This window comes from Calonectris borealis, chromosome 2, assembly GCF_964195595.1.
Source record: "Calonectris borealis chromosome 2, bCalBor7.hap1.2, whole genome shotgun sequence".
NCBI classification, from domain to species: domain Eukaryota; kingdom Metazoa; phylum Chordata; class Aves; order Procellariiformes; family Procellariidae; genus Calonectris; species Calonectris borealis.
In genome coordinates this window covers 146,023,608-146,050,082 of record NC_134313.1, presented here as the reverse complement: position 1 = coordinate 146,050,082, position 26,475 = coordinate 146,023,608, and the positions used below count along the sequence as shown (strand labels likewise).

The 26,475-nt window shown below is 38.6% G+C and overlaps 1 protein-coding gene across 2 annotated transcripts in view; it reads left to right on the top strand.

Annotated features, from left to right (window-relative positions):
- CDK14 (cyclin dependent kinase 14) overlaps positions 1-26,475 on the top strand; it is a 330,096-nt gene that overhangs the window by 141,954 nt on the left and 161,667 nt on the right. For both annotated transcript variants that reach the window (XM_075143809.1, XM_075143808.1), the window contains 2 exons: positions 11,602-11,664; positions 24,606-24,729. In XM_075143809.1, the coding sequence (XP_074999910.1) occupies positions 11,602-11,664; positions 24,606-24,729 (187 nt within the window). The remainder of the gene's footprint in view (positions 1-11,601; positions 11,665-24,605; positions 24,730-26,475) is intronic.

The window sequence follows — 26,475 nt, the reverse complement described above, 5'->3', positions numbered from 1 at the left end:
AAAAAATAGGTGTGGGTTTCTCATTTTAATGCTGATTGGAAATGGAGATATATACTGTTTGTTGGAATTAAGAGTTACAGAGCTGAAGTTTCAAAACTGAGATTTTGAGTTGTTTGTGGAACATCTTAGAAAAGTGTTATGCAAGGAAATGGTCAACACTCATTACCTAAAAGGATCAAAATTTTTTGCATTGAAAAGTTTTAATTTCTTATAACTTTTGATAATTTGGATTGAACACTATTATTGGTTTTCTGTTTTTATTTATTTTATTAGGGAACGTGTTGAAACGCTCATTTGTGAAAACAAACGAAAAAAGCCACATTATTTTAGTGGATGAGAGAGCAGGGAAAATCAGTAGAGTCCTGGAGCTGTTTTTGAGCTCTGATCACTAGGATCATTCAGCGGTGCTTAATACCTAGAGGAAATTAGGGAAACTGGGCACAAGAAGGAAGGCGGGGTCTTTTAATCCTTGATTGAGAGTGAAACTTATTTGGAGGCTGCATTACCTTGTTTTGATGTGAGAGTGAAGCGATGGGCAATTTTCTTCCCGTTTGAGGTCAAGGTGGTCGTCCAGCCACGGTAAGCAAGAACTGAAAGCTAGTGGAGCTCTGCAACAAGCCAGATGCCTCCTGCCACCCTCTTGGCAGACACCCCTGCTTGCCGTGAACGTGCTTCGTCCACCCCAGGAAGGAGCGGAGCTGTTAAGGGCTCCCAGCATGGGAGCAGTTAAATTTAGTAGTTTCCATTTGCCTTGACCGGAGAAGGAGCCATTCCCCTGTTGGTTTAACCCCTGCCTCATGCCCCAGCCTTGCCCCAAGTTGCACTGCTTAAATTGCCGTCAAAAAGACGACAGAACAAGGCTGAGAGGAAGCAGAGAGAAAGGAAATCCCCTACTGTTGAGAAGAGGCAGTAAGGGAATACTGCTCTTGGGAGAGCCTTGTTTTTCAAGTTTTAATGAGCAGATCAGAGACAGGAGCTGCTGATGTCGAAGTATAGGTTGGAAAGGCAAACAAAGTCAGCTTCAGGAGGTAGGGATTCAGAAGGGATTTCAGAAGAAATTGCTTGGTGCTTTGCTGAGAGGTAAAGACTGTGCCAGATGTGGGAATCAGCAGGAAAAAAGGAATGAAAAATTGTATTTAAATTTAAATAAAAATAATCCTGCTAGGCTAAGAAGTTTACACAGGTCTAGCGAGAAGAGGAAGGATGTTACTCAGTTTGCCTCATCATCCTGACTTTGCAGGATCTCACAAAGGTTGTGTAGACTTCATACGGAGGGTGCATACTGATGAATAGATGTGTTAATAAGATTAATCAAGATTTACAATCCAACAGATTGGGAGGCTGTGTGTATATCTGAATGTCTATTCTTTGCACAATTTACTAATGTTTTTTATAACCTTACCAAATATTGGTTAGATTTGCACTGTGCTTTGCACCATTTAATAATTAGCATCTGTTATTTATTCTTCCTTTTATTAAGTATTAATAAGTGTATTCAGTGTAAGTATTTAAAAAACCAAACCACAACAAAATCAAAGCATAAAAAACATCCAGAGTTGAGCTGACAGATGGAACACTGGAAATCACATGAGATATTCTGTCTACTGACAGATTTAAATTTTTTTTTTTCTAAATTAAACATAAAAATGTCAAACATTGTTTTAGTCCATTAAAACCACATACATGTGGTAAGATGCATATGCCAGTGATAACACTCTACTCAACACATGTAAAGCCACCACCCGAAATGGTGAATTTGAACACACATGGAAAACATAAATCACTGGAGACCTGAGGGGGGAAAAACAAGAATGAGCAAACACCTAGAATAAAGGCTTCTGAGGAAAAGTCAAAGTAAGTAGGGCTGTTTAGAGTTGGGGAAAAACAGGATGAGATGGTTACAAACCTTTAAATATATCTCAGAGAAAGACAGTGACCTATTTCCATGTCAATGGTAAAGAGGATAAAAAAGAAAATCTGAAATTGCAGTGAGGAAGAGAAAGATTAAACTGTAGGAATGCCTCTTTAATGGTAACAATAGTAAAGCACTGAAGAAGCTACTATGGGGTGATGGTTTCTCTAATACTGGCAGTCTTTAAGAACAGTTTAGACAAATAATCAGCAGAATGACATGTCGTAGTCATAGTAGATATAGGTAAGTTGATTATTTTTTCTTTCTGAGATCCTTTCTATGTATATCTTTCTGCATCTTAATTTTTATCAGTTAAATGTGAATACTTGTAGTCTTTCAGTGAAGTTACTACGCTGTTACTTTCCTGTATCAGGAATTGAAGAAAAAATATGTCACTTTATTTTACTATTTTAAACAAAATTTTAAAAAAAATCTTTCTAGTTTTAGTGGTGTGGGTTTTTTGTTGTTGTTTTTTTTTTTTTTTTTTTAGTAATTGATTATTTCTGTTACAGATTTCTGGACAGCTCTACCATCAGTAATATTCTGGTGGCATCCCACACATTCCTTATCTTTTAATTTCAGTAGTAAACTGGCATTGTCGAACTCCCTCTGAGGTGAAACCTGACAGTATCTCAACTTGCACTAGAGACTGTCCAATCTAATTAAGCTTTTTTCTCGGGCTCTTTAATGTGGGTTGTAACTGCTGTTTAATTCCTCTTAAAATGAGAAACTGTGATTTATTCAGTGCAGATTGAAAAAACAAACAAACAAACAAAACACCAACCCCAAAACTGGCTGTTTGGAGAGTGATGATTGCCATAATTCTAAATCTTAAAAATAGGTTTTTCCTTCCTGAACTAGCAGTATGTAGTACTAATTTAATCATATTGATAAAAAATACATCTATGAAATCTTTAAAAACAGAAGCTTGGGGTGAGCAATTCTGGCAAAATAATAATAATAAAAATCCTGGAATCAGAATGAAGAGATCAGTAATTGCAGGTATCTTTATAATATGTTTATAGTTTTATTATATAAAAAGTAATTAAGGAATGGTGAATAAGAGGAATCAAGAATCAAGCTTGAGTAGTAAACGGAGCCAACACTTGAAAGTTAAAGAGGCCTATTCATTTTTTCTTGTTTTACTACTTTGAGTAAAGAGGATATAATCCATGGAAGCATCATTTTTCTTTTGTGCACCTTATAGTCTGAACTGCGATTTTCCCTATGAAATTTTTATTTATCTTACGATCATGCATGGACAGTTAGGATTAGGAGGCATGGCAGAAAACAGACACTCAGCCAGTGTAAAGAGAGGTCTACCACAGGATGCTGAAGCTTTTAGAGAAAGTGTTTGCCATAGCAAAGGCTCTTGTGCCAGCTCAGCTTGTGTAGATATGTCTATACCATCCACGGCCAGTACTGTGCCAGTATTAGTGTGGATACTTGACGTAGTGTGGCTGTATGTGGATTGTCAGCCTCCCTGCCGTGTATGTGTTTTGCTTATGTTGTCCTGGAGTGAGTAGTGTCACCATGAGCGTGGGGGTATCTGCCATGCTCTAACGAGAAATTTTTTGTATCTTTTTTTTTTTTTTTTTGGCTATACGTGGATATAGTGGATATAATGGTCAGTGCTGTGGAAACCTAATGACTTGGCAAATCAAAGAAAAAGTGCACACACACATATCTGTGTGGGCACATGTATTACAACTTGCTCAGCTTGTAAAAATTGTCCCAACCCTGCTGAATTTGGGGACTATAAGTCTATCACAGTTTACACAAGCTGATGATCTGCTGCTAGGTTTTGCTCATACTAAACAGAAATTCCAACTGATTTTTGAGATGTCATTCTTTTGTTAAAATAATCTCACTAAATTAAGTGTTTACTGTCTCTTTAACCTGATTTGCTAAGAAAACAAGGCTGATACAACTAAGGTGGCCAGAGAATAAGGAAGAGGATAAACTGGCAGCTTTAGAAAACTGGATTTTGTTGAAGATCTCTTAGTTCATTCACCAATTCTTTCCGCAGCAATGTGTGTCTCACTTGTCAGAGTCACAGACCAGATTGTTCTCTGTGTAATGAACAGAGACTTTGTATCAATAAATAAATATAGATTTTCTAATAGCAACCAAAAATCAGGCAGCTGTGCATTCCCTTTTCTCTCTGGGATTTTCAGGTAGGTTTGTGTATGTATAATGTACTGCCCCACTGCCCAACCTTCTTTTCTATATAGTATTGTTCTTGTGTTTTGAAGTATATTTATCTTTGTTGACAGTGTGAGAGAAATCCAAGGCACTAGAAACATCTGTTAGCAAAATTGTTTTCATTAAAGGTGTCTTGTGGGGTGTTTTTTTCTAATATACACTTTCCCCTGCTGCTCGACCCAGCTGGTGCTGTTGCCTTCTGCTGTTTTTCTGGAAGTTGCTTGGGTATCACCCAGAGATAGCACGTAGGGTATTTTTTGTTAGCATGGCTAACACTGTGTCATCTCGTAGGGGGGAAAGATTGAATTATAGAAAGTCGTAGAAATACTTGAAAATGAGAGTCTATGACACTTTTGAAAATACCAGCAACATGAAATTAGTTTAAACTGTGGTGCAGTAATGTGCAGAGTGCTTAGGTTGGAGGATACATGCCATTTAAATAGAATTAACTTTTCTTTGTTCTCCTGTCACTTCAAATATTCCTACTGCCTGTGCTTTTATTAGTAAATTATATTATCGGTTTAAGAATTTGTTGGTGACAAAAGGGAAAGTATTTTAGCAGTAAAACTGCTAGGGCATAAATAATGTGTGCTCTCCTTTGAACAGAGAAGAATGGCTCACAACAGCCTTGCTGCCTCAGTGGAGCAGCACAATCTGTCTGCTGCACGATGGCATCGCCAGCAGCCAAATACTCCCGTTTTTGTTTTAATGGAAGGGTTCTTTCACATTGCTGGTTTTACATGATGGGAATGCGGTTGGAAATGCTTCCTGTTCCATTCACAAGCCCCAGGCTCTCCGTGCATTTCAGCTTCAAAAATGACAGCTGAAACCAATTAGGCAGAATTATGGGACAGCTAAGTCACATGGAGATTTATCATGACTGAGGAAGAGGAGGGAAAGAGAATGTATTGCATGGGAAGTAGAAGTGACTAATTTAATTAGAAGAGAATGACAGTCACGTTATTATTATGGAAAAGGGCTGGCAAAATAGAACTCCTTTCATGTCACCGGCCGTGCCTTTGAAAGGAGGGGTCCTGCCCTTTGTCTGAACACGTTTGGGTTTGGTAGCAGAGTCTCCAATTTCTGAGCAAGATAGCTGAGCAAAATAGTTGATGTTAAAGCGAAGCACTGAGCGTATCTGAGGACATTCGTAGCTTGTGGTTTACTCATCTATTCCTAATTAGAATTCCTTCTTCAAGGGGAGAAGGGAGGAGTCTGAACCATCATTTGTCTCATTTTTTTTCTGTTTGCATACTCCCTGTCTTCCAAAAGTAGGATGCAATGTATATAAACCTTGCTTCAGCTGTATAAATATCAGCCTGGATTCTTTTCCCTTCAGCAGCTGCTTATACACAGTATGCTCACAAACATAAACATGCATGTGTCTGCTAACATAAACCAGAGTCTTGCTGAATAGAAATGACTTTCATACACTTATACATTGCCACAAGTTTAAAACAAAACTCCAATTCATTTCTTCATGTAAGCCTGGAGACAATATTTCATAAGGTAAATGAAACTTCTTGTGGTATTGTCATAGTAGTTGATGGTGTGGGGGAGAAGTGAGTGAAAAACATTACAGAGAGAGTCTGAGCAAGCGTGCATTTTCCTTTTTTTCCTTTTTTTTTTTTTGTACTATGTTTTTTTTCTTGTTCCTTGACCCAAGCTTGATTTTGCTTAATCCTCGTACAACTTTGTTGACTTTTATTTAGAGCAGTTGCGACAGATAAGTAACTTAATCTCTCTCTCATTTTCATGTACCTGTAGGAGTTGTGATACTTGTCTCTATCGTAGGGAGGAAAATATTTGAAATTTATTGAAGTTTGGGTCAAAAATGGGCATTGGCTGATATGCTTCTACATGCAGTTTGGAAACAGGAGAATGGTTGAACTAGGATAGCTGAGCATGAGTTTTCTATTCCCTGTCCTAGGAGGCATTGTACGGTCTCTGGTCTGACCAGAACTTGTGCCATCTACCCCAGGAAGGGTCAGGGATTTCCTAGTGGAGGTCTAGTTACTTGAGATGTGCACTGAGGAAAGGGTTTGTGTTTTAACTTGCTGAGAGAAGGTAGCACAAAGGCTTGACAGAGCTTTCTCAAGGACATGTAGCTGTGTGTGCCAGAACCCTGAAGTCAAGTCACAGTCCTGGAGCAGTGATCTTCTGGCACAATTTAGTAAAATACAATTATTTGAAGAAATAAGGTGCTAAAGTCTGCCTCAGGTTGCCTATTTATTTTCAATTTCAGCCAGAATGGCCAAGATATCTTAAACCTGTAGCTGCAGGACCCTTACTGTAAATATTCAAGCCTTACAGCATGGGCTTGGAATTTGGAGAATGGGTACCCTCTGTGCTGTGGGTGGCATTGAGCTATTATTTTGAAAATTGCCCCAAATTTGGTCAAGTGATAGGCTTGAGAAGAGTTGTCATTTATACTTAAGAACTATGTTTTTGAAGATTCCCCCTCTCCTCTCAAAGACATGGCTTTAGTCTTTCACTTCAAATATTGTAGACTGCATCCCCGGAGGAAGTGAAATTGTTTCTGGGGGAGGCAGTAGTGGGAGGAGAGATCAAATTGTTCACTCAAACCATAACAGATTTTGCACAAAACATTGTTGTGTTAGTGAGGTGGCAAAGTCTAGTTCTTAAAATTAGAGGACGCCAAGATAAAGATGGCCTATGCAATCTCCTTTTGCCATCCCTGTGGAAGAGCCTGTTGTGCAGCTCTGCAGAGGACTGTGTGGTGAAGGCATGTGGTGGTTGTTGAACTTTTCTCATTTTTTGTGGATGTTGGAACTAGGGTGTCTTCTGGGGTTCCTGCCTCATTCAAAGTATTGTTTCAAGATAAGGCAGGTAATACTGCTGTAGAGAACTGGGTTCCATCTGTGCTATATTGGGAATCGTCATCACCATCACAAATTGCTGTCATCACAATTCAGATATGACCAACTTCTGCTATTCAGCATGAGATTCTCAGTCTCCCTTGCAAAAGCATTTACACTCACAGCTGTTACTGAAGTCAGAAATAGTGCCAAATACTCTGAAAAGTCAAAACCAAAGTGCTTTCAATGTCGTTGCCCAAATCAGTGATACTTAAGATTTTTTTTTTTCTCTTTGCTTCAATTCCCTACCTGATAAAAGGGAATAATGCCACATCTCCCCTGGATTGTTATGAAATTATTTTATATTTGTGAAGCGTGTGAATAGCGTAGCAATAAGCAGGGCAGGAAAGCCTGTGCGATTAATATTTCTGCCTTCAAAGTAGTAAATAAGCCAGAGACTGCAAGCTGTGTGAGAATGGAAAAAAAACCCACCAACATAAAACTAGCACAGCTGTTCTGTAATCAAGTACCTCCTATTCTGTTCAGTAAGTATATCTAAACCTGTGAGGGGGAAAAAAGTATGTGATCACATTACGCATTAAAAAAGTTACCATAATGTACATTTATTGGCCAAAAAAATAAAAGGTTGGATAAACCCCATTAATTCTGGACTTCCCTAGTTTTTGAGTTCTTCATTATGGAAACTTGATTTATCTCTATTTGTTGTTTTTGTGTAGCTGTTATGAACAGATGAGCGTTAATAGATTATTTGTACGTACAGGTGTGGGTAAACTGGTGGAGTGTTAAGAGCAGGAATTAATGGGATTTTGAACTTAAGCTAAAATATCATATGTTCTGTCAGCATGGGATTACTTGTGGTGATTTATGTGTGTTGGGGATTAACAGTATGTCTGATAGAGTTGTTAAAAGCTAGCTTGAAGCAGAATTGGTCTAGCCAGGTCCACCTGGGATCAGGATGTGTGTGACGGATATTTGCAATTACTTGGAAGTCTCTGTACTGCATTCCCAGTGTATCCCGCTTCCCTGTCAGGTGTCCTCACCCTCTGAGACAGTGGAGAAGGGACTGTAAAAGGTGTGTTGGTTGGTTTGTTTCTTGTCTTCCTACCTTGTTTCAGCATAGTTTTATGTTATTGCCAATATGTAATTGTATCTTGAATTTTTCTTTGGGGTATATATTTTATTAGATCAAGGTGGTAACCGCAGCAAAGACCCTAGCGTCAGAGTATGGCATGCTGTGTCTGCAGCCACTGTTCCTCTTGGGAAAGCATGTTGCCTTCTACCTCGAAATATAGCGTGAAGAAAAAGACTCTGTTCACCTATATGGTACCAATTTCATGGAATACCATTAGAAAACTGCTTTCATCCAGTTTGCTCTCTCTGTTTCCTTTCTTAATGCTTTCCTGGAACTTGCATTCATGTTGTCTTCTTCAATGTCAGTTGAGCACACAAGCACTGGAGCAGACACTTGCCTGTCAAAAGGGAAAACAGGTTTAGAAATAGCTGTCCCTGCACAATTGTCAGCTTTCCTGGCTATACTAATATTTAATTCAATGTGCACTGAGTCCCTACCTCGGGGAGAGAAGAGCAGCTGATGCTGCGTTCGCTTTACCGCTACCTTCTTTTTTTTTTTAAGTGAGGAACAATGTACTGTAACGTTGTAAGTTGCTTTCCCAGTACCACTATGGTACCATAGTGTTTAGTTGCTTTTATGAGAAGGACTCTAGCTTAGTTTTATGAGGGCAAATTCTTCAAAGATTTGAACAGAAAAGACTTTCCATTTCTGTTTACTGTCTGAATGAAGATTTGGTAGAGGTTTCCCTGCGTCTGTAGCAGGGGCGGGGGGGGGGAAGATGCCAAAAGACAGCTGCACAATTGAGTCTGTAAGGTTTCCAGGATTCTGTAGAAATTTGCTGCTTACACTGAATTTTAGATAGGTGCAAGCTATCGGTTTTTGAAGGAAAGAACTACTGATGCAGAAGGTTATACCAGGCTATCAGTTGTCCTGGTCCTTGGAGTAGGAAGAAGAGGCAAATGATGCATAACACAAACAGGATAATCGTTGATGTTCATGTATGGAGGAAATGCATCCAAATAATAACTGAAATAGGTGGAAGAAAATGGGGTTATCCTCACAATTCATTACAAGTATATTGGAAATAAAAAGATGACTTATTGCTGTTCCTAGTGATTTTACTCTGAAGAGGATGTTCTTAGAAAGCTTTTGGTGAATAGAAAGGTGCAGCTAGCGGGCAGCTGGGGCACTGGGGCTTCAGGGATGGGGCCTTTGGAAGTAACATTGGGTTTGTCTTCCTCTGGTCTGGTTTCTGTCGGCTGACTAGTTGCAAATTGTAGAAATCAGTAGAAGGTGAAGGAGGCAGTAAGTTTCCCACCTGTCAGGTTATCTGTCACCCACAAAGGCTGGAAGACTGAACTGCCGGGAAATAACAATCCTCCTCCTTCAGCCAGCCCACACGAGGGAGCGTGCCGTGCTCGGAGGCTGTGGTGGGTGCGTCTGAGGCACCATGGCAGGGATGGGACAGCACTGCCCTATTCACTCTGCTGGGCTTTCTAAAGCGAAATTTCAGGCTTTTCTTTAAACTTCTCCCAAGCACTGCAGATGCTATCACTATTCAAAGATTTGCATTTAACTTAAAGAGAACGTGTTATTCCACCAGGCTGGCATTTCTCTTCAATAACAGATAACCCATTAAAATGGGGGGAATCCCCCAAACTTCTTATTTGACATCAGCCATCACCTGTAGTAATGGTATTTCAGCTGATATGTTGCCAGAGGCAGACTCTTGTGCTGGGGTTAGCACTGAAAAACTGTCAGTTTTTCCAAACAAATGACAAGGCTAGCAGATGACTTTGTTCAAGTATGTTTCCTTGGTGTTGATACAGTAAAAGAAGACAAAACTGGATAATGCGGTGATGCATAGTGAAGGGTGACTGGTCCGTTTTTGGCATGGGTTATCGATACAGTCCCAGAAAACTAACTGTGAGAATAGAAGAGGAATACATACCTGAAGTGGCTAAAGATTCCTAAGAAACTAGGAATAAGTCTTTAAGCTAAACACAGACTTTATGCAAAATGCACTTCACTGACAGTAACCATTCACTGGTAGAGGCGTATTTTTTTAATCTTCTTTGTAAATGCTTTCACTGATGTGTTAACTATTAATTGAAGTGTTGCTTGCTGTAGCTTTGTGTTTTGGAAGAAGCTCTGTTGTGTTTTATTTAGTGTGCTTTGCCTGAGTGTGCCCTCTGCCCTTGTGGTACTCGCACTGTTTGTTTTGGGACTCAAGCGATTTCCTGCAGTCAGGGCACTCGCTTTCTTGAAGCTGGGTAAGAATTCCTGAAAAAAGGTGTGCTAGTGCACAACCTAATCCACCGGTGCATCTTATGTCATTGCAGCGTTAACTCTACATGCACAGTGTGTTTTTGTAGTTTACGACTTCAGAAGAGAAGATTATACAGAACAGTTGGGGCTAGCACGACTTTTTGTGTTTTAGAAGATGTGAACTTTCCTATGTATCCCCATAACTCTGCAAAAGAGCACGAGAGAATGGCTCCTGGACTCGGAAATGCTGCACAGAGAAACCATTCTGCTATGTCGAAGGCAGCTTTTGTCCAAAACTCTCACCTTCAAAACTGTCTGTATTTAGTTGGGCTGTATGTGAGGCAGGTATTGCCAAGTAGCTTTTCAAGGAATGCTGGACGATTTTTGCCAGATGTGTTCAGAAACCAGATGTGGAAGGCAGAGTCAGTCTCCGAGGTTTTGGTGGTTAATCTAGTGCACGTATTTGCTTTGTTTATTCTGAACATAATTCCAGAAGCTGAGTTGTGCAAGCAAATCAGAGAAGCAACATGCCACTTCACTGAAAGTGTGCTGCTGACTGGTAGGAAGGTGAAGAAATGCAAGAGAAGAATTCAGAGAAAATAGTGTTTCCACAGTAAAAGCAATAAATACTTATTAATTAAAAATAACATTAATCTATACATTGCAAGCCGACTTATTTTCTGAAGAGATTTTATGGTATATTTGCAGGGAATATAGGCAACTATGAAGTGAAAACTTGAAGTTTTGAGTCTTCAGTGAAGCTGTTTTCTAAAGTAGCTGTAATTAATAGCTGTACATGTGCATATGTGCTTCTTTTTGAGCTGGAAAGTATCATTCAGTACTCTGATATGCAATGCCTTTCAGATTTATTTTCTAAACCATTAAGCCATCTTAATCTAGAATCACCATAAAATTACATTTAAAAGGCAACGTTTTAATGTGAATAATGAGAGTTGAATTTGAGATTCCCCCTTTAGGTTCTTTCTCTTTCCTCCAGGTATTACCTTTATGGTGTTGATATTGTCTTTACAAGGTATAATATGATACTAAAATTCAAGTAATTAATTTACCATCTACAGGATGTTAAGAAAAAAAATTAATTTACATTTTGTGAATATTCATGTCAGTCAAGTTACCAAGGTTGTTAAATAAAATAGAGTGTAAAGATACAAGTGTGTGTGTGCACGTGTGCCTGAAAAAGCTCCTTATTTTCCATTTGTTCTGTCCACTCCTAAGTAGAAGGATATTTATTGCTGCAGTCATACAGATATTAATACACTTTTTTCCATCTGACTTTCTTTTAGCACACTGATTTATGTCAGTACATGGACAAACACCCTGGAGGGCTTCATCCAGAAAATGTGAAGGTAAGAGTCAAAAAGAACACACATTCAAGGCAAATGCAGTAACAGTAACCTTGTGTAAAATATCATGTCAGTTGTTTCATAGAAACCGATTATTAGCTAAAGGGAAAATGATTGGCATATGAACTATATTTTAAAATTTTTTTTTCTTTAAAAATAATTACAAATGCAAGTATTTGAACATTCCCACAAAAGAACTTGTGAAGTCTGTAAAATTGATTCAGAGCCAGAATATATGAGTAAATACTGTTACAGTGTTGGTAACCCCTCCCCTCCATTCAAACATTTGCTCTTAAGACAAGACAATACCGCCCTAAAACCCCTCAGTAAACTTGCTGTAGGTTGTCAGTGGTAGATCTTCAGTGAGGTAAGTCATTGTAGACTCACAGAGTTTGAGGGAACTGTAATGAATTATATTAGCTGAATGTACTGCTAATATAAAATCTTCCCTAATCTTTTTGCTCACTTACCTCGATGAAGCATTTTCATAGCTGATCTCACTTTTTAAAAAATTTTTCCTTCTAAGGTAGATACTGAGAATCATCATGCAGGAAGGAGGGAGTTTATTAGCAGGATTTAATGGAAAGATAGATTGGTAGAGACTTGATCCTTTCTGGGAAGTCAGCCAAATTATTTTAGCCTCAAATGGAAGCCAGTCAGACATGCAGAATGTGTCGTGTGTGTATAGATCACCCAGATGATATTTGTTACACTTGTCTTGCACTTTGACATCAGTCCCGTTGTTGTTCTACTTTGGAAGTGTTTAAATCTTCACTTGTTATACTGAGAGCTTTATTCCAGTATTTAGTTTCTTGAAATTGAGAAGTTAATGGAAAAAAAAAATCTCTCTTTCCTGGAAAACTCAAAAGGCCTGTTTGGCTTAAGAAAAGAAAATAAAAAAGAGGAAAGAATTTAATTTTTTTTTTTTTTGCAATAGCTGATCATTGTTGTACATCAACAGTTTTATGATGCAGATTGATTAATTTTCTGTGTTCTTTCACTGAAAAGTGGCATCTACAACATACGAAGTTAGATGAGAATGGCTACCATCTAAAAAAAAAAAATCAAAAAAATTCTTCCTTTCTCCATATATTTGGCCAAACTAAAAAAAAAAAAATTCTTTTTGAAAATACATGATGTGTATGCTGCACGGTAGCATCCTTGTACTGTATGACTGTCACTCAGCCATTTTGCTGGCGTGGGCAGGGAAAGCCATGGGTCTGCTCCCAGTGCCAGCTCCACAGTGCCTCTGTGAGTGCGGCACTCCAAAACGGCTGAAAGTGGGCGAGGTGGCACCTGCTTTTTGACCGCTAAAACTTTTGAGCTTTCTTCACTGCTCAGTTTCCTAAGCAGAGTTTCATGTGCTGAATGTGGTTGTTAAAACAATGGTTTTGTGTTTCATTTCCCTGTGTGGATACTTTTACATTCGGCTCTCTGAGGTTTGGGATAAGCTAAGACTGGCATTGAAAGTTCTTTGTGCTGCTTCAGATTTGTAAGACTACTCCAAGGCTGCAGTGCTGTTTAACTCACGATCTAATATGCAGTAGTCATTGTAGCTGTAATTGTTCCCCACTGAGAAGACATCATAATTCACATAACTCTGCTTTTTCTTGATCATATCAGGGCCCGGTGAGCTTGTCTTTGAGAAGGATAGGCATACGCAGATGATTGGGCTTGCTAATGCGTCACTCCTCTAAATCCTGAGATACCTGTCTTTTAAAACAGGAGCTGCAGAGGGAACTGCAGCAGCAGCAGCATTTCGCTTTCAAATTTTGCTGCCTGTATTCCTGTGGCTATCTTTACCATCTAACAACAGTGTTCAGCAATACTTCCGAAGCTTGTGGGCGCATTAGAAATATTTCTTTGAGTAGCCAAGTGTAGAGTCCTGATGTACTGCTAGTTCAAGCTTTTTAAAGTCCAGATGGATTATTAATAAAAAGGAAACTGGAAAAAAAGAGAAAAAACATTGGGAAGTTGGAGCAGATGAAACTACCCTTCTACCATGAGCAATCCCATTAGACAATTAAAATTCTTTTTCTTTCTGTTAAATAAATGAGAATTAATGAGAATTGATTATATGTGTTTAATAGACTCTCTTGCCAGGTCAGCAGCAAAGGCTAGCCTTAATTCATAGCAGTAATTATTAAAACCTAGCATGATGATTTGAGCTCCTACCATTTTAAAACTGAATCAGCCTGCCTGGGGTCTTCAGTGAAATACCTGCTCTCAAGCTGAGTGAAAAATACCTGCTTAGCCCAACAGAGTGATTTCTTCAGCTGGGAGGACAGGAATTGCAGAGAGAAGGGAAGCCAGTCATACATGCCAACAACTCCCAGACCTTCACCAGCATGCAAAACTAAAAGCTTGCATTCCTCTCTTCTTACAGAGGAGATAAGATGGTTGCTACATAATATCTTAATGCTTTGTTGCGCTGTACTTGGTTTGTCGACCTATGTAATTGTGGTTCTGAGACTTTGCCACCTATTTTGGTTTTAGCTTCTGGACAGTGTTGTCTATCTGGAGCTACAGCTGATTTTTAAGGGTTGAGCTGAGCCACGTTAATTAACCTTCTCTCCCTGCCAGCCCCTTCTTGCTAGAGGTCCTTCAGAAATTTCACTTCTAGTCAGACTTTTAGACAGTGTTTGTTCAGAATCACTGGTTACGTGATCCCTAAATCCATTTTAAAAAACTTCCAGTTGAGCAATTATATTCCAGTAGCAAAAAATTAGTCTCGGCTCTCTGGGGCTAACCTGTGGGATTAAGCCATTGATGCTCTCCCAGTATGACAAAAGGCCCTCTGCCTTTTAATTTTGTTCTTGAGGAAAGTATTGCCTACAGATGGATATTCGTTTCTGGCTTGTTGCCAGTTGTTATAAATACAAAACCACATAGTCACACATCTTTCTTTTTCCAAAGAATATTATGCAGTAGTTCCTGTAAAACAGTACTTTATAGGAATGCAGAAGCAAAGCCATTATTTACTTATGTTTTGGTTTCTATAGGACATCTTCAGCCTAATTATATTTCTGAATTTTCTCCATATTTACAAGCTAAAGACAATGCTTGTTCCCTTAGGCTTACTGTTAGATGAAGAATCGTAAATAGAATGAAATCCAAATTACTTAGATGGGCACATGTATTGCTATCCCCTTGGGTGTTGTGTTTGACATTGCCTTTCTTTGTGGTTTCAAATAGGCTATTAGCTGTCACTTAAATATTTGAAATAAAGAGTAAGCAGAGTATTATAAGTATGTGGAATTATAAAGAAGAATGTCTCAGTTGGCAGTTGTAGGAGTCTTGGGACGGTGTGTTTAAGCAAACAAAAAATACTGCTTCCCAAAGTATTAGGTTTAGCATTTTTAGTGGTATGTATGTGTTCACACATTTCAGAATTTTGTAATTCATGTGTGGAGGCCCAAGTCTTACAAATAACATCAGGTTTAAAACCCTTCAAAGAATTTGTGTGTGAGGCTGAGATGTTATTATCTAAAGTTGTTTTTAAAATACCTATCCCTAAGAATGTTAAACTAAGTATCCTGGTGACATAAATGTGGTTAGGTACCTGCAACATCTTTACCAGATAGAAGGGAAATTGGGAGAAAGCAGTTGGTTCAATCCATAGATTCTCCAAACGCTGTTAGGTCCAAATACACAACTGTATACATCTTTGGTAACTAATAAGCCTGCATATCTACCGTTTAATTATAACTATATATTAATATACTGTGTACGGTATTATAGTTAGAGATGAGGAGAGAAAAGGTAATCGGTTAGGAAGTCCCTGTTTAGTAGGCACACCCTCATCTTCTCTCCTCCAGTTTTGAAAACGTCTTTGTCAGTTTTTCCAAAACTGAAGGCAAGCAATAAATCTTAAGTACATGGCCCCACATATAATTATGTTTCTGTTGGAAGCTACTGCTGCAGCCTTGTACATGGTTGGAGCTAAGAGTTGATTTATAGGTGTATACCGCACGGCACTTGCCAAACTCCAAAACACGGCTGTGGCGAACTGAGGTGCAAGACTTGCTCCTGACTCTCCCTATGCTGTTCCTCCTGGCCTGCACTACTGAAATCTTTACTCCTGGCTTTCTTTCCCACAGCTGTTGCTGCCTTTAGAGGTAGTTCATACTTCTTGGACTCTCAGTTGAAACATCTGGATTGCTTCCTACAGCGGGAACTCTAATGGTCAGAGCAGCTAACTGACTCTGCCAGTGATTTTTTAATCATGATCTTCATTCTTGTTTGTGCTTCTTTCTGTCTGGTACAGGGCCATCTCCACCAGCCTTTTGACTTACCTTCTTGGTTCTCCTGAGCCAAGTTTGCAGCTCTCCATAAATGGTTCTTGTTCTGTAAATTCATAATTTAATTTTTAAGTATCTTTTTTTGTACATTTCAGCATGTCCTGTGAAAATGTAACTGTTCTTATCTTCTTTTAACCTTTGAAATATCATCTTTATTTTAACTGCATCTTTTCCTCCATATTATTACATTCCCAGTAATGCAAGTAAATTAATCTTTATGTTTTGATGCATTTATTTTATAGTTGAGTCCGTTTTCTGTAACTCCTGTTACTGGTGGAACAAGTGGAGCTCAGGCTTGCATCTGTCATGCCTGCATTGCTTGTTTGCATTCCTGCCTTAGAAATAAATCTATTAATGAAAGCTGATTTGCTTTTTAATTAGTGATGCTGCATTGAAATAGCTGTCGTCTTTTGGGAAAAGCATCCTCAGTTTTTTCTCTCTGCCTTTTTTCCTCTACTTGCAGTGTTAGAGGTAATATTGATTTGTGTGAGCGTTTGACTTCAAAAAAACATCTTTGACAAAATAAGAAGCTACTTGCCTCTGACCAACTATTCCTCAATCCGTGCAACACCAGCCTGAATGACAACAGGGTTGTCAACCAGACATAAACCGTCTCTGTCTCTTAATCACTCTCCGATATCTTTTACTTCAGGCAGCTTGGAAGGCTCCTATCGTCTACTGTGACAAGAGGGAGAAGGAATTTCCAGTTTGTTCTTATTCCATCTAATATTGCTGCTCTGATTTGTTCTTCTCCCTGGGCAGCTTTTCTCTTCCCAGGGCCAAAAAGTGATAAGAAATAGGTAGACTCTCTTGTTCGCATGCAGGGAACAGGAATATTCAGCCTTCTCCCAGGAGCCTTCAAGACTTCAGCTCTTACCCATCTCAATTCTGGGCCTTCCTTGCTCCTAGGAAGCAGGGCACAGCAGTCTTCTATGCATAATTGATAGGTATTTTTGAAGCAAAACCTCAACCAACTAAGCGCTATCCCCACCCCGACCTTTAAAAATGTATTTTATCACTGTAATACCGAGTCAGAGAAAATAGTTGACTGTCAAGGTCACGTGTAAGGTAGGTGGCAAAGTGTGGAGTGGAATTTGGCTATTAAGTTTCCTAGGACAGCCCAATAATCTTTGTAAAAAATATGCTTAAGTTTCAGCAAAAAACTGTAACTAGTTTCAGTCTTAAAACTTCTACATAAATAGTTTAAAAGAAAGGTAATTAATAGGAATTGTTGAAACATAATGGGATGCTGCAACATTTTTCTGTGCTAAATGCTCTAGAAGAGACCAGTCAACTTTATAGCACTTTAAGTTAAAAAAAATTAACAAAAAACTCAAATCAAATATGATAAAAATATTGGATTTATTAAACCAAGGTTTTAATACTGGCCTCCTAAACAAGATGAAGCACATGTTGAATTGAAAATGTTGAAATATAGTGAACATTATCTGATGTTATCAGAAATCTCTGGCACTTAATCACTTGCGGTATTCATTTATTCCTCTCCATACTGCAGTACTGTGATTGTCCTTAACTAATGGTTGCAGTTTTTAAAGTTGAATCTGTTTTTGTCAGATGAATAATTTTGGCATTTAATGACTAATGTGAAAATTAATAATCTGAGTCAAAGCCATAGTGTAGTTGTCATCTGATGTCTTCTGTAAACATAAATATGTATCATTGAACTGATTACAGCTTTAGAATAATCTGAAGCACAAAGGGTAGGGAAGCATTCAGAACATGGAAGGATTAGGCAACTCCTGTATTCCATCCATGTGACGCTTACTGCATTTGAAGTGCAGCTGCTTGAACTTTGGCGGTAGCAGAGCATTGCGTACTGGCTCTTGCTGAGCATTAGCTCCAGTCGTTATTAGTAAGATATAAAAAACTATGCTTGTTAGTAAAGCATAGTATCGAAAAGTATGCTAAAAATGCTTTGGTTTTTAGATTACAGTTGCGTTATTGATGTAGGCCTCCCTGGTGTGCTTCTGTTTTCTTTCCATTGTGTGATTGTACAAACATCTGTGGTGTGGACAAGAGGTTTGTGGCCCCCTTTTTTGTGGGAGACGTGCATTGAACCACATGGCCAGTCCTGCATCCATATGTGACAAATGTGTGATTACGTGATGTAGGGGAAGCTATGGCATGTGAGCGCCTGTGTGTAACTAGAGGTGTCTGACCAAAAGGTTGACTGCCGTAGATTTAGGTACACAGGAATTGGGCAATTAAACCATGATAATACATCCAGCTATGATGAATTTTCATGTCTTGTTTCACCTATCATACTGACTCACGGGAGTTTGGAGAAAACACTCTTTTACTCTAAGGTGAATACATACTATGGTGGTCCTTTTAATTTTATCAGTCGTTACTGGAAGCAAATAAAACTAATGTCATGCTTTTGAAATCTCTCTCCTACTCACTGAAATTAGTGATGCTGCTGATGTAGAGTTGAATTAAAAATATATTTTAACAGATATGCTAAGTAGGAAGTGATGCTGTTTAATGTGGTTGAGAAGTTGCTGTTTTTCATTTCTCATTCAGTGAACAAGCAGGTGTGCAGCAGACAGAATAATGTTATGCCAAATTAAGGTTGTCTTTTACACATGGCATTGAGAATTGATTATTTAAATTAGACTTTTTAGTTATCAGACATTAAATATGGCATCAGCATTTCACTCTACTTTATGTCAGTCTTGTCACTTAAAGTAATGATTTGATAATATGCACAACTGTGAACAGTAAACGCAGAATTTTTATCAGTGTGTTAAAATTCATGCTAGAAGAATGTCACTTTTATATTTACTGCAGTGAGAAATATGTGCAACTCCAAACTGAAAGGAGTGTGTGTGTGTGTAATTTATTGTTTGTATGATCTGCATGGTTCACACACGACAAAAACCATGAAGATATTGTAGGGATGAAGAAAACACTTTTTCCAGTGTCTTGAAAATTGGTGAGGCACCAATTGCCACCCTGACCTAGTTCAGCATGATGAATGGTAGAAAAGGAGATTTAATTTAATTTAATTTATTTTTACTTTTGCCATTCAGAAGAAAAAATCTGAGAGAGTCTTCCACTTATTAAACATTAGCAGATGACTATGACTGATCTTAAGGGAGTGTCTTCATACTTAGTTAATTAAGCACACCTTCCTCATTGCAAATGACTGTAGTAGTACCCAGAGGGGACAAAAAAATGATTAAAAGAACATCAAAGAGACTAGAAGTTAGCAAATTAACACTTTCCAATCTCTTTCCTTTGCAATTCTGCTGCAAATAAGTGCAAAAAACTGCAGTTTTAGTATCTTTTTTTAAAGTAATGACACAATGTGCATTCCCAGTGGCTGTATTGCATGCATTTCTGTGTGACACTGGCTTTGGTAAGACTCTCGTGTAAGGAATGCAGGAGCAAGCTAGAAGCCCTTATAAATGCGTTTTGGAGAGAATTATTTTAAAATTCTTTGAAACTCAGTTGGTTCCAGGGAGGTTAGAGAGGAAAACCTTTTATTGAGATAAAACTTATTATGATCATGAAAATCACGCTGATTCAAATGGCTAACAATTTTTTATTCAGATAGGATCCTTTATTCCTAGGGATGCAAATTCATTGCAAGTCAACACTTTGTTCCTGGAATTTCTTCTTCTGACAATTTAAGCCAAAAAGTCTATAAAGCTTTGACCTAAAAAGTTCAGGACATTGTTAGAAGTGAAAAGTTGGATTTTATCTCGTGGGTACTATCCTGGTTGGGAGGAGAAAAAATGAATAGCAACCAACAGTGATAAAAAAGATTGTGCTTGATGAGCTTTTGACATGCTAGCAGAAGTCACACAGAGACATTTCTCATTGCTTCTGTGATAATACATATTACCAGGTAGTTTTTCTTATGTCAATGGTTTAAAACAAGTAGGTCTAAAACTCCCAAACAATGTAGTAAACTGAAACATAACTGAGCATTGTGCTTGGTTGTGTTTATTTCCAAGGCTGTGAGATAGTACTGTGAGGATTTATTACCTCCTTTTGCCTTTGTAAATAGCCAATAATTCACAGAAGCCTGTAATATCCTCTGCATGATAGGGAGAAGTACACTGGTTGCAAGTATGAGGTTAGGTGTCCTGGGTTGGGTTTCTTTCTTGGGCTATTAAGAGTGAATATTATATCGATTGATGCTGAATACACACAAGGGAATTCAGATGATTACATGATACCCAGCTGGTGTGCTTTGGTACATAGAGCAAGCAGGAGCATTTGTGTTATCAGTGATGAGTGATAATAAAGCTTGTGCAGTATTGTGTATTACTTTTCAAAAGTAACTATGCTAATACAGCAATATGAACTTGCTAAAGGACCAGCACATTAATCCAATCTTGCTTTCAGCTTTCTTCTGAACTGATGTGAACTCCTGGTCCAGGTTGCCTCAGCTCCATTTGCAGTTTCTTGCTATAGAGGGGCAGAGCCAAGAGTTTTGTGCATCTCCTATAGACTAAAAGGTTCCATATAGCTTTCTACTTCTGTATCTAGGGCCAGGTCCTTTATTCCCACAATACAACATGTGGTGAGGAAGCTCAAATGCAGGAAACCATTCAGAAATTCCTCTGTGCCATCAGGGAAAGACAGTTCCTGACTTAAAAAAGCCCCCGACAGGCCTCATTAGTCTGTTCTCTTGGGCAGCATCCTTCTTGTCATTGGGGTCCCTGATGCCTCAGCAGACACTGTGTGGAAATGGTACATTTTCTGGAGAATCTCTCTGGGCATGTTGTGAATTTCTTTCTGCTTTTTACTTACCCCAGTATCCTTTACCAGAAACTCTCTACCATCTCTGGGAATGGAGAGCAACTATGTCATCTGAGCACTTCTACACAGATCACCTGTGCATGAGCATCCTCCTTTATCATTGGACTCGCCAGAGCTTTCTGAACCTAAGTCAGAAAGTGTTAACTCCCATCAGTTCCACCCGTTAGATGTGTTTTGGATGGCCTGTGTCAGTGTTTAGCTTATAAGCTCATTTGGATGAGAAGAGCTCAAAATCCTGTATGATGTTCAGAGGCTGACAAGATAGTAAAGCATTCTGCTGCACATGAGCTATCTTGCAGCTGTTAGATGTGTGCCTGTAATGGTCTAGGTTGTACACTCACCCAGGCTCATGAAAAACACCATGAAAGCCGAGCTGTTCATCCAGGCAGCTGGCAAGTCTCTCAGAAAATGTAATTGGTTTAAACAGGCATTTGGTCAAATGTTGCATGTTGCTCAAGTGGCTATCCAGTGGCTAGACTTGAAAGACTACGTAGGTGCTAACCTTTTTGTGGAGTTGAGGGCTTTCTCTTGTAAGTTTTAAGAACTGCTAATATTCTTTTAATACCACAATCCGTAAACTCCAAATTAGCTTTAACCTGCATGCATTTTTCTCACTGACAGTGAAAATTCTTCATTAAAATATGTTGCTTATTAAAGTGAGAGCTGCATAACTGTTTGGGGAAAAAAGATATTTTTTTCATGGCTATAATAAATAAACAAGGCCTGAAGCACAAGTATTAAATCTTTTTTGGTCTGAATGTAAAGTGTTGAGCTTCCTAATGTTAAGCCTTGCTGAAAACCTGACTTCTAGAGACACATACCATTCCTGTTTTCTGTCTTTCAGGGAAGTGATTGAGTCACCATCCCTGGAAGTATTTAAAAGACGTGTAGATGAGGCGCTTAGGAACATGGTTTAGTGAGCATGGTGGTGTTGGGTTGACGGTTGGACTCGATGATCTTGGAGGTCTTTTCCAACCTTAATGATTCTATGATTCTATGATTTTGTGAGTCTTTCATTGTAACACCAAAACCTCTGTTCTTACTAATAAGCTACAAACTTGTACACGAGTGATGTCTTTGTTTGTTTATTACAGGTTGACACTTATACAGCCTTGTGTATGACGATGCAAAAATTAAAATTACTAACATAAAAGCTCAAGAACCACGAATCCGTATTGTTTCTACCCTCACAACCAATCCATTGAAATGCATATGGAATTTGCCATTGACTCCTTTCAGACTTGTCCTCTGGTCCACAGGGCTGCCATCCCGTGGCGTTGGAGAAGTGGCAGTTCAGTTGCTTGTTCAAAACCGGGGCAGAAGCCCCAGGCTGAGGTTTCATAGTGATCAGAATTGAGCAAGGTGGAGGAAGGATTGAGTAAGATCAGAGTATGACCACGATAGGTGGTATGCCGATTTCAGATCGGGTATATGGATAGGAGGTGATGGTACCTCATCTCGCATTCATTTCCGTCCTTGTGGAGGTAACGCAGATAGTCTTGAAGGGGAGCGGGTTTCTTGGAGCGGGCTTTCCTCAAAGACGGGGGAGGAAGCTTGACTGTGAGGAGGCAGAAGTGTTTCCTGAGGCATCAGAAACAGTTCTTTCCAATTCGTCTTTTCTTTTTGTGGAGTGGGGAATTGTTGGGAATGGAGAGCCTCTTTTACTGTTCTCTCTTTCCAAACAATCCCAAAGGGCCTGTGGTTTACAGAACGCTCTACTGCCGTGCATTAGGCTTGTGTTTTCACTTAAATCTTTTCAAATTTAATATTACCAAATAAAAACAAAGGTGAAGAGGAAAAGAGAAAGCAACAAAACAATGGCTGAGTTTATCCTGTAACGAATTCAGGGAGATTTTTTTCCCCTTCTCTTTCATGATCTTCCTTCATGGAGGAAGCAGTTGATACAGTGTATGTGAGTGAATTAATTGATTTTGTGGAAGTACTTGATGAGTACAGCAGGTCTGCAAGCTTTGAATCAAACTTTGTTCTAAAGCTGTCCTCAAGAGTAGACGTTTATTCTGTTCAGCTGTGAAATTGTTGGGTCTTTTGCTTAGCATGTCGTGTCAGATCACTTGACTCTTTGCATTAAAGCCAAATGAAAGCCCACATTAATAAATATATTTTGAGTTATAAAGATTACAGTGCTGTAAGATAACATGATAATTAAAATTTCTTTGCATATTTAAAAATAATGTTTGAAGTTAAATACCATTGATTTAGCCTAGCAAACTGGATATTTTCCCTATCTTTTTATTAAAAAAAATTATTTTGAAGTCATTTAGTAGAATTTAATTTCTATTTTACAGCTATACTGAAAGCAGTTTCTGCTTCCTGCCCTTATTAAAATAGTTTTTGTGTACCATGAGTTCCATTTTAACCACAATTCAAAAAGGAATGTGCATGTTCCTTATGACTTTCCTGCTATTCTTTTGTTTCTGTATTTTGCTCTTAGGTTTCCTCAGCACATTGTTAGACCCAGCCCTGGCAAGAAGGTGATTGATATGGCTCTTTGTGCCCTGGCTAAATAGCTAAACATACAGTGTATTGTGTCTGCACTCGGGGAAAAAATGAAATGCAATTAAATTCATTTAAACTTCAGTAACATGACATTTCTGTTTCTTTCGTGTCAGCCTTTATTCTCTTCTATAATCAGATTTTGTAACCCTTTTTATGTCTCCTCACTTCAGCAGTCACTAAATAGGATGCTTGTGTTGCAAGTTAATTAGAAATTCTCATGTGCCTGGGTTGACTTTTCCCAAATCTTTGGTGTGGTTTCCACATCTTCCGAGAGAGCACGTTTCACCGGCCGCTGAGCTGTGAGGCATAAGGTCCATATCCACTCTTGAATCCTCCATGTTTGGCTTTGGAAAGGCTTGTTGTGTTCCCATTTGGAAACAGGCAATAGGAGGGGTCTGTATATTAGGAGAGATTTTTCAAAACTGCAAAGAAAACTCCTGGGAAACGATTATTCACCCTTTGTATTGACAAAATCCATGAGGGTAGTGCTTACAGCCTTTCACAGCAGGTGCCAATAAGAATGCAGAAGAATGATGGGAGAGGAGATGAAAAGGGGAGGACAAAAGATCTCCATCATACAGCTCTTTGTTCATAATTGTAAATTATAAAAATACACAATATCTATGTTTAGCTCTAGGGAAAGCATTTGTAGAGTCCAGTGAAGGGTTAAAATGGGGGATGAGGTAGGTTCCTATGTAAATTTACCTTAAAGACTATTATAAGTAGGTTTCAAAAGTCATCTTTAGGTTCAGTAAGAATTACTGTTTCCTAATGAAAAATACATAAGCAACTCCCATTAAAAAAAACTTTGAAGGAGAAAACCTATCATACTTGCAGATTTCCTTGGGTACACAGGCATTATTGTTATACTATTAATTTCTTCTTTGTTTTAGCTCCAGTGTCCCATCCCCCAGCCTTATCTCCCCATCCCTATCCACCCTGTTCTGTTGTTTCCTATAATTAGTGAAGATACACATCTGTCTTCAGGCTACCACCTAATCTCTAAGGCCATATGGGTAAATGGAGTATAATTATAATTTGGTAGAAATTGAGCCTTCTGCACATGGTTGTATTGTTCTTGTTCTTTTTAAAACAGGCAAATTGAATCTATGATATAGTAGGGCTTGGAAGCTGGGGTTAGTCCTTGCAAAGTACATATTTTTTAGATGAAAATTTCGTTGTGTTAAATTTGGGTGGGAATTACGGCAGTTTGGGAGGAATTCTGACACAATGTTACCACAATATGCAAGCACCCTGCATATTGTAAAGAAATCACCTGTGGTTATATGCAAAATATTAACAGAGGTCATTTTTTGTCCCCCTCTTTTTCAGTTATTTTTATTTCAGTTGCTGCGAGGACTGTCTTACATCCACCAGCGTTACATTTTGCACAGGGACCTGAAACCACAGAATCTTCTGATCAGTGACACGGGGGAGTTAAAGCTGGCAGACTTTGGTAGGCAAGCAGTTAATTACAAGTCTCTTATAATGTTGTAGGAATGTCAGACAGATGGTTCCATTGATTTCTTTTCCCCCCACCCTATTCCTTAGACACACCTTCTTCATTGTAGATAATTGCACATTTTTCTCCTGAGCGAAGAAATTGATTATGGTCAACAAAATGCTTGATTAAAAGGGAGCAAGTGAAAAACAAATATATACTCCAGTTCTCAGAAGGAAGATAATGCTGAAAGTATTTCAATTTTATTTACCATGAGACCTCTGAATTAGAATTCAAAACCTTTAAAAAGAAAAGAAAAAAAAAAAAGAGAGACACCTGAGGAAATACAGACACCTGAGGAAGAGCACAATCACTTTTTGGAAGCAGCTGTAGGGTTGTGCAGATCTGGATTAACTTTCATAAAATGGTCATTGAAAGAGGCTGAAGGACACAAGAATAAATATTCCTTCTAAAGAATAAAAGAAACTAGGACCACCTGGACTGCTTTCAGTATCCATTAGTCCGTTATGGGGAAGCCTTATGTGCAGTATAAAGTCAGGGGAAATTGTCCACTGAAATGTTAGCCTTTTTAAAAAAATTTTTTTTAATACTGTCTAGTGGCTACACTGGGCAAATACTCTTTCCTCTGAAAACCATTGTGAATGCAGATGTGGAAAATGGCAGTATTTTTCTTTAGTGGTTTTTACAAAATGTTGTAGGAATTTCTTTCTTTCCTGTAGGTCAACTTCTCAGCTACTGATTCCAGCAGAACTTCTGAAGTAAGCTGAAAATGTGACCTATCGGCTTTTTAAAAGCGTCTTTTATTTTTATGACTGCTATCCACATCAGGCTTCACATTTCACGCAGCAGCAGTAATGAAGGGAGCCTTATGTGCTAATTGGCAATTTCACTGTTAATGTAGTCATGTTTTTTTGTGTTTTAATTAGCGTTACTGCAATTAACAGCTCAGTGTGTATTTGCTATGCTGGAGAAGGGAACAGGACTTCAGGTGGACACAGTCCGCAAGAACTTGATTGGCCTTTGGATTGTAAGGCAATTAGAGAAATAGTATTAGAAAAAATTATTATCTGGTTTTACATACCATTTTCTGTTGCTGTTTTTCAAAACTTGGAAGATGCCAGAAGTATTTTAAAGATATGCTTAAAAAAAGCATTCTTGCATGTTGCATTTTACTATGAGATTTCATCTCTTAAATACATGAAACAGGTGAATCATTAAGTGTTTTTGTAGTGAAATATGAGTTAGTCCTCTGTTGAAGGTGCTGTGCTGTTTGAGATGACTAGTTTCGTTGTATCATTTATATGTATAAAACACTATGAATTTATCTGACTTCCAAGTATCCCCACATTAGAAGTCCTTCAAGAAATTGTGATGATGGTGCTGTAGCTTTGGTGGATACTGAAAACTCTGTAGATGATCTTACAAATGTTTTATATGGTGTGGAGGTTTTTTTTGGGGGGGGTGGGGAGGGTTGGGGTGTTGCTGAAGCTCTGTGGCTTTTGTGGCTGGGGAGAGGGAGGCTGCAAACTTTTCAGCTGCACTTTCACCAGCACTGTTAAATGCCTTGCCGGAGGTGTGAACTGATCAATGAAATGTCCGGCTCAGACGTAGGTTGACCTCTCTCTGGTTGTATTGCCTGATGTTGCCATAGAGCAGAGGTAAGGGTGTTTTCACCCTGCTGTAGCAGGAAATGTAACTATCACTTTAATGAAATTACTGCCTCATTGCGGCACTAGGCTA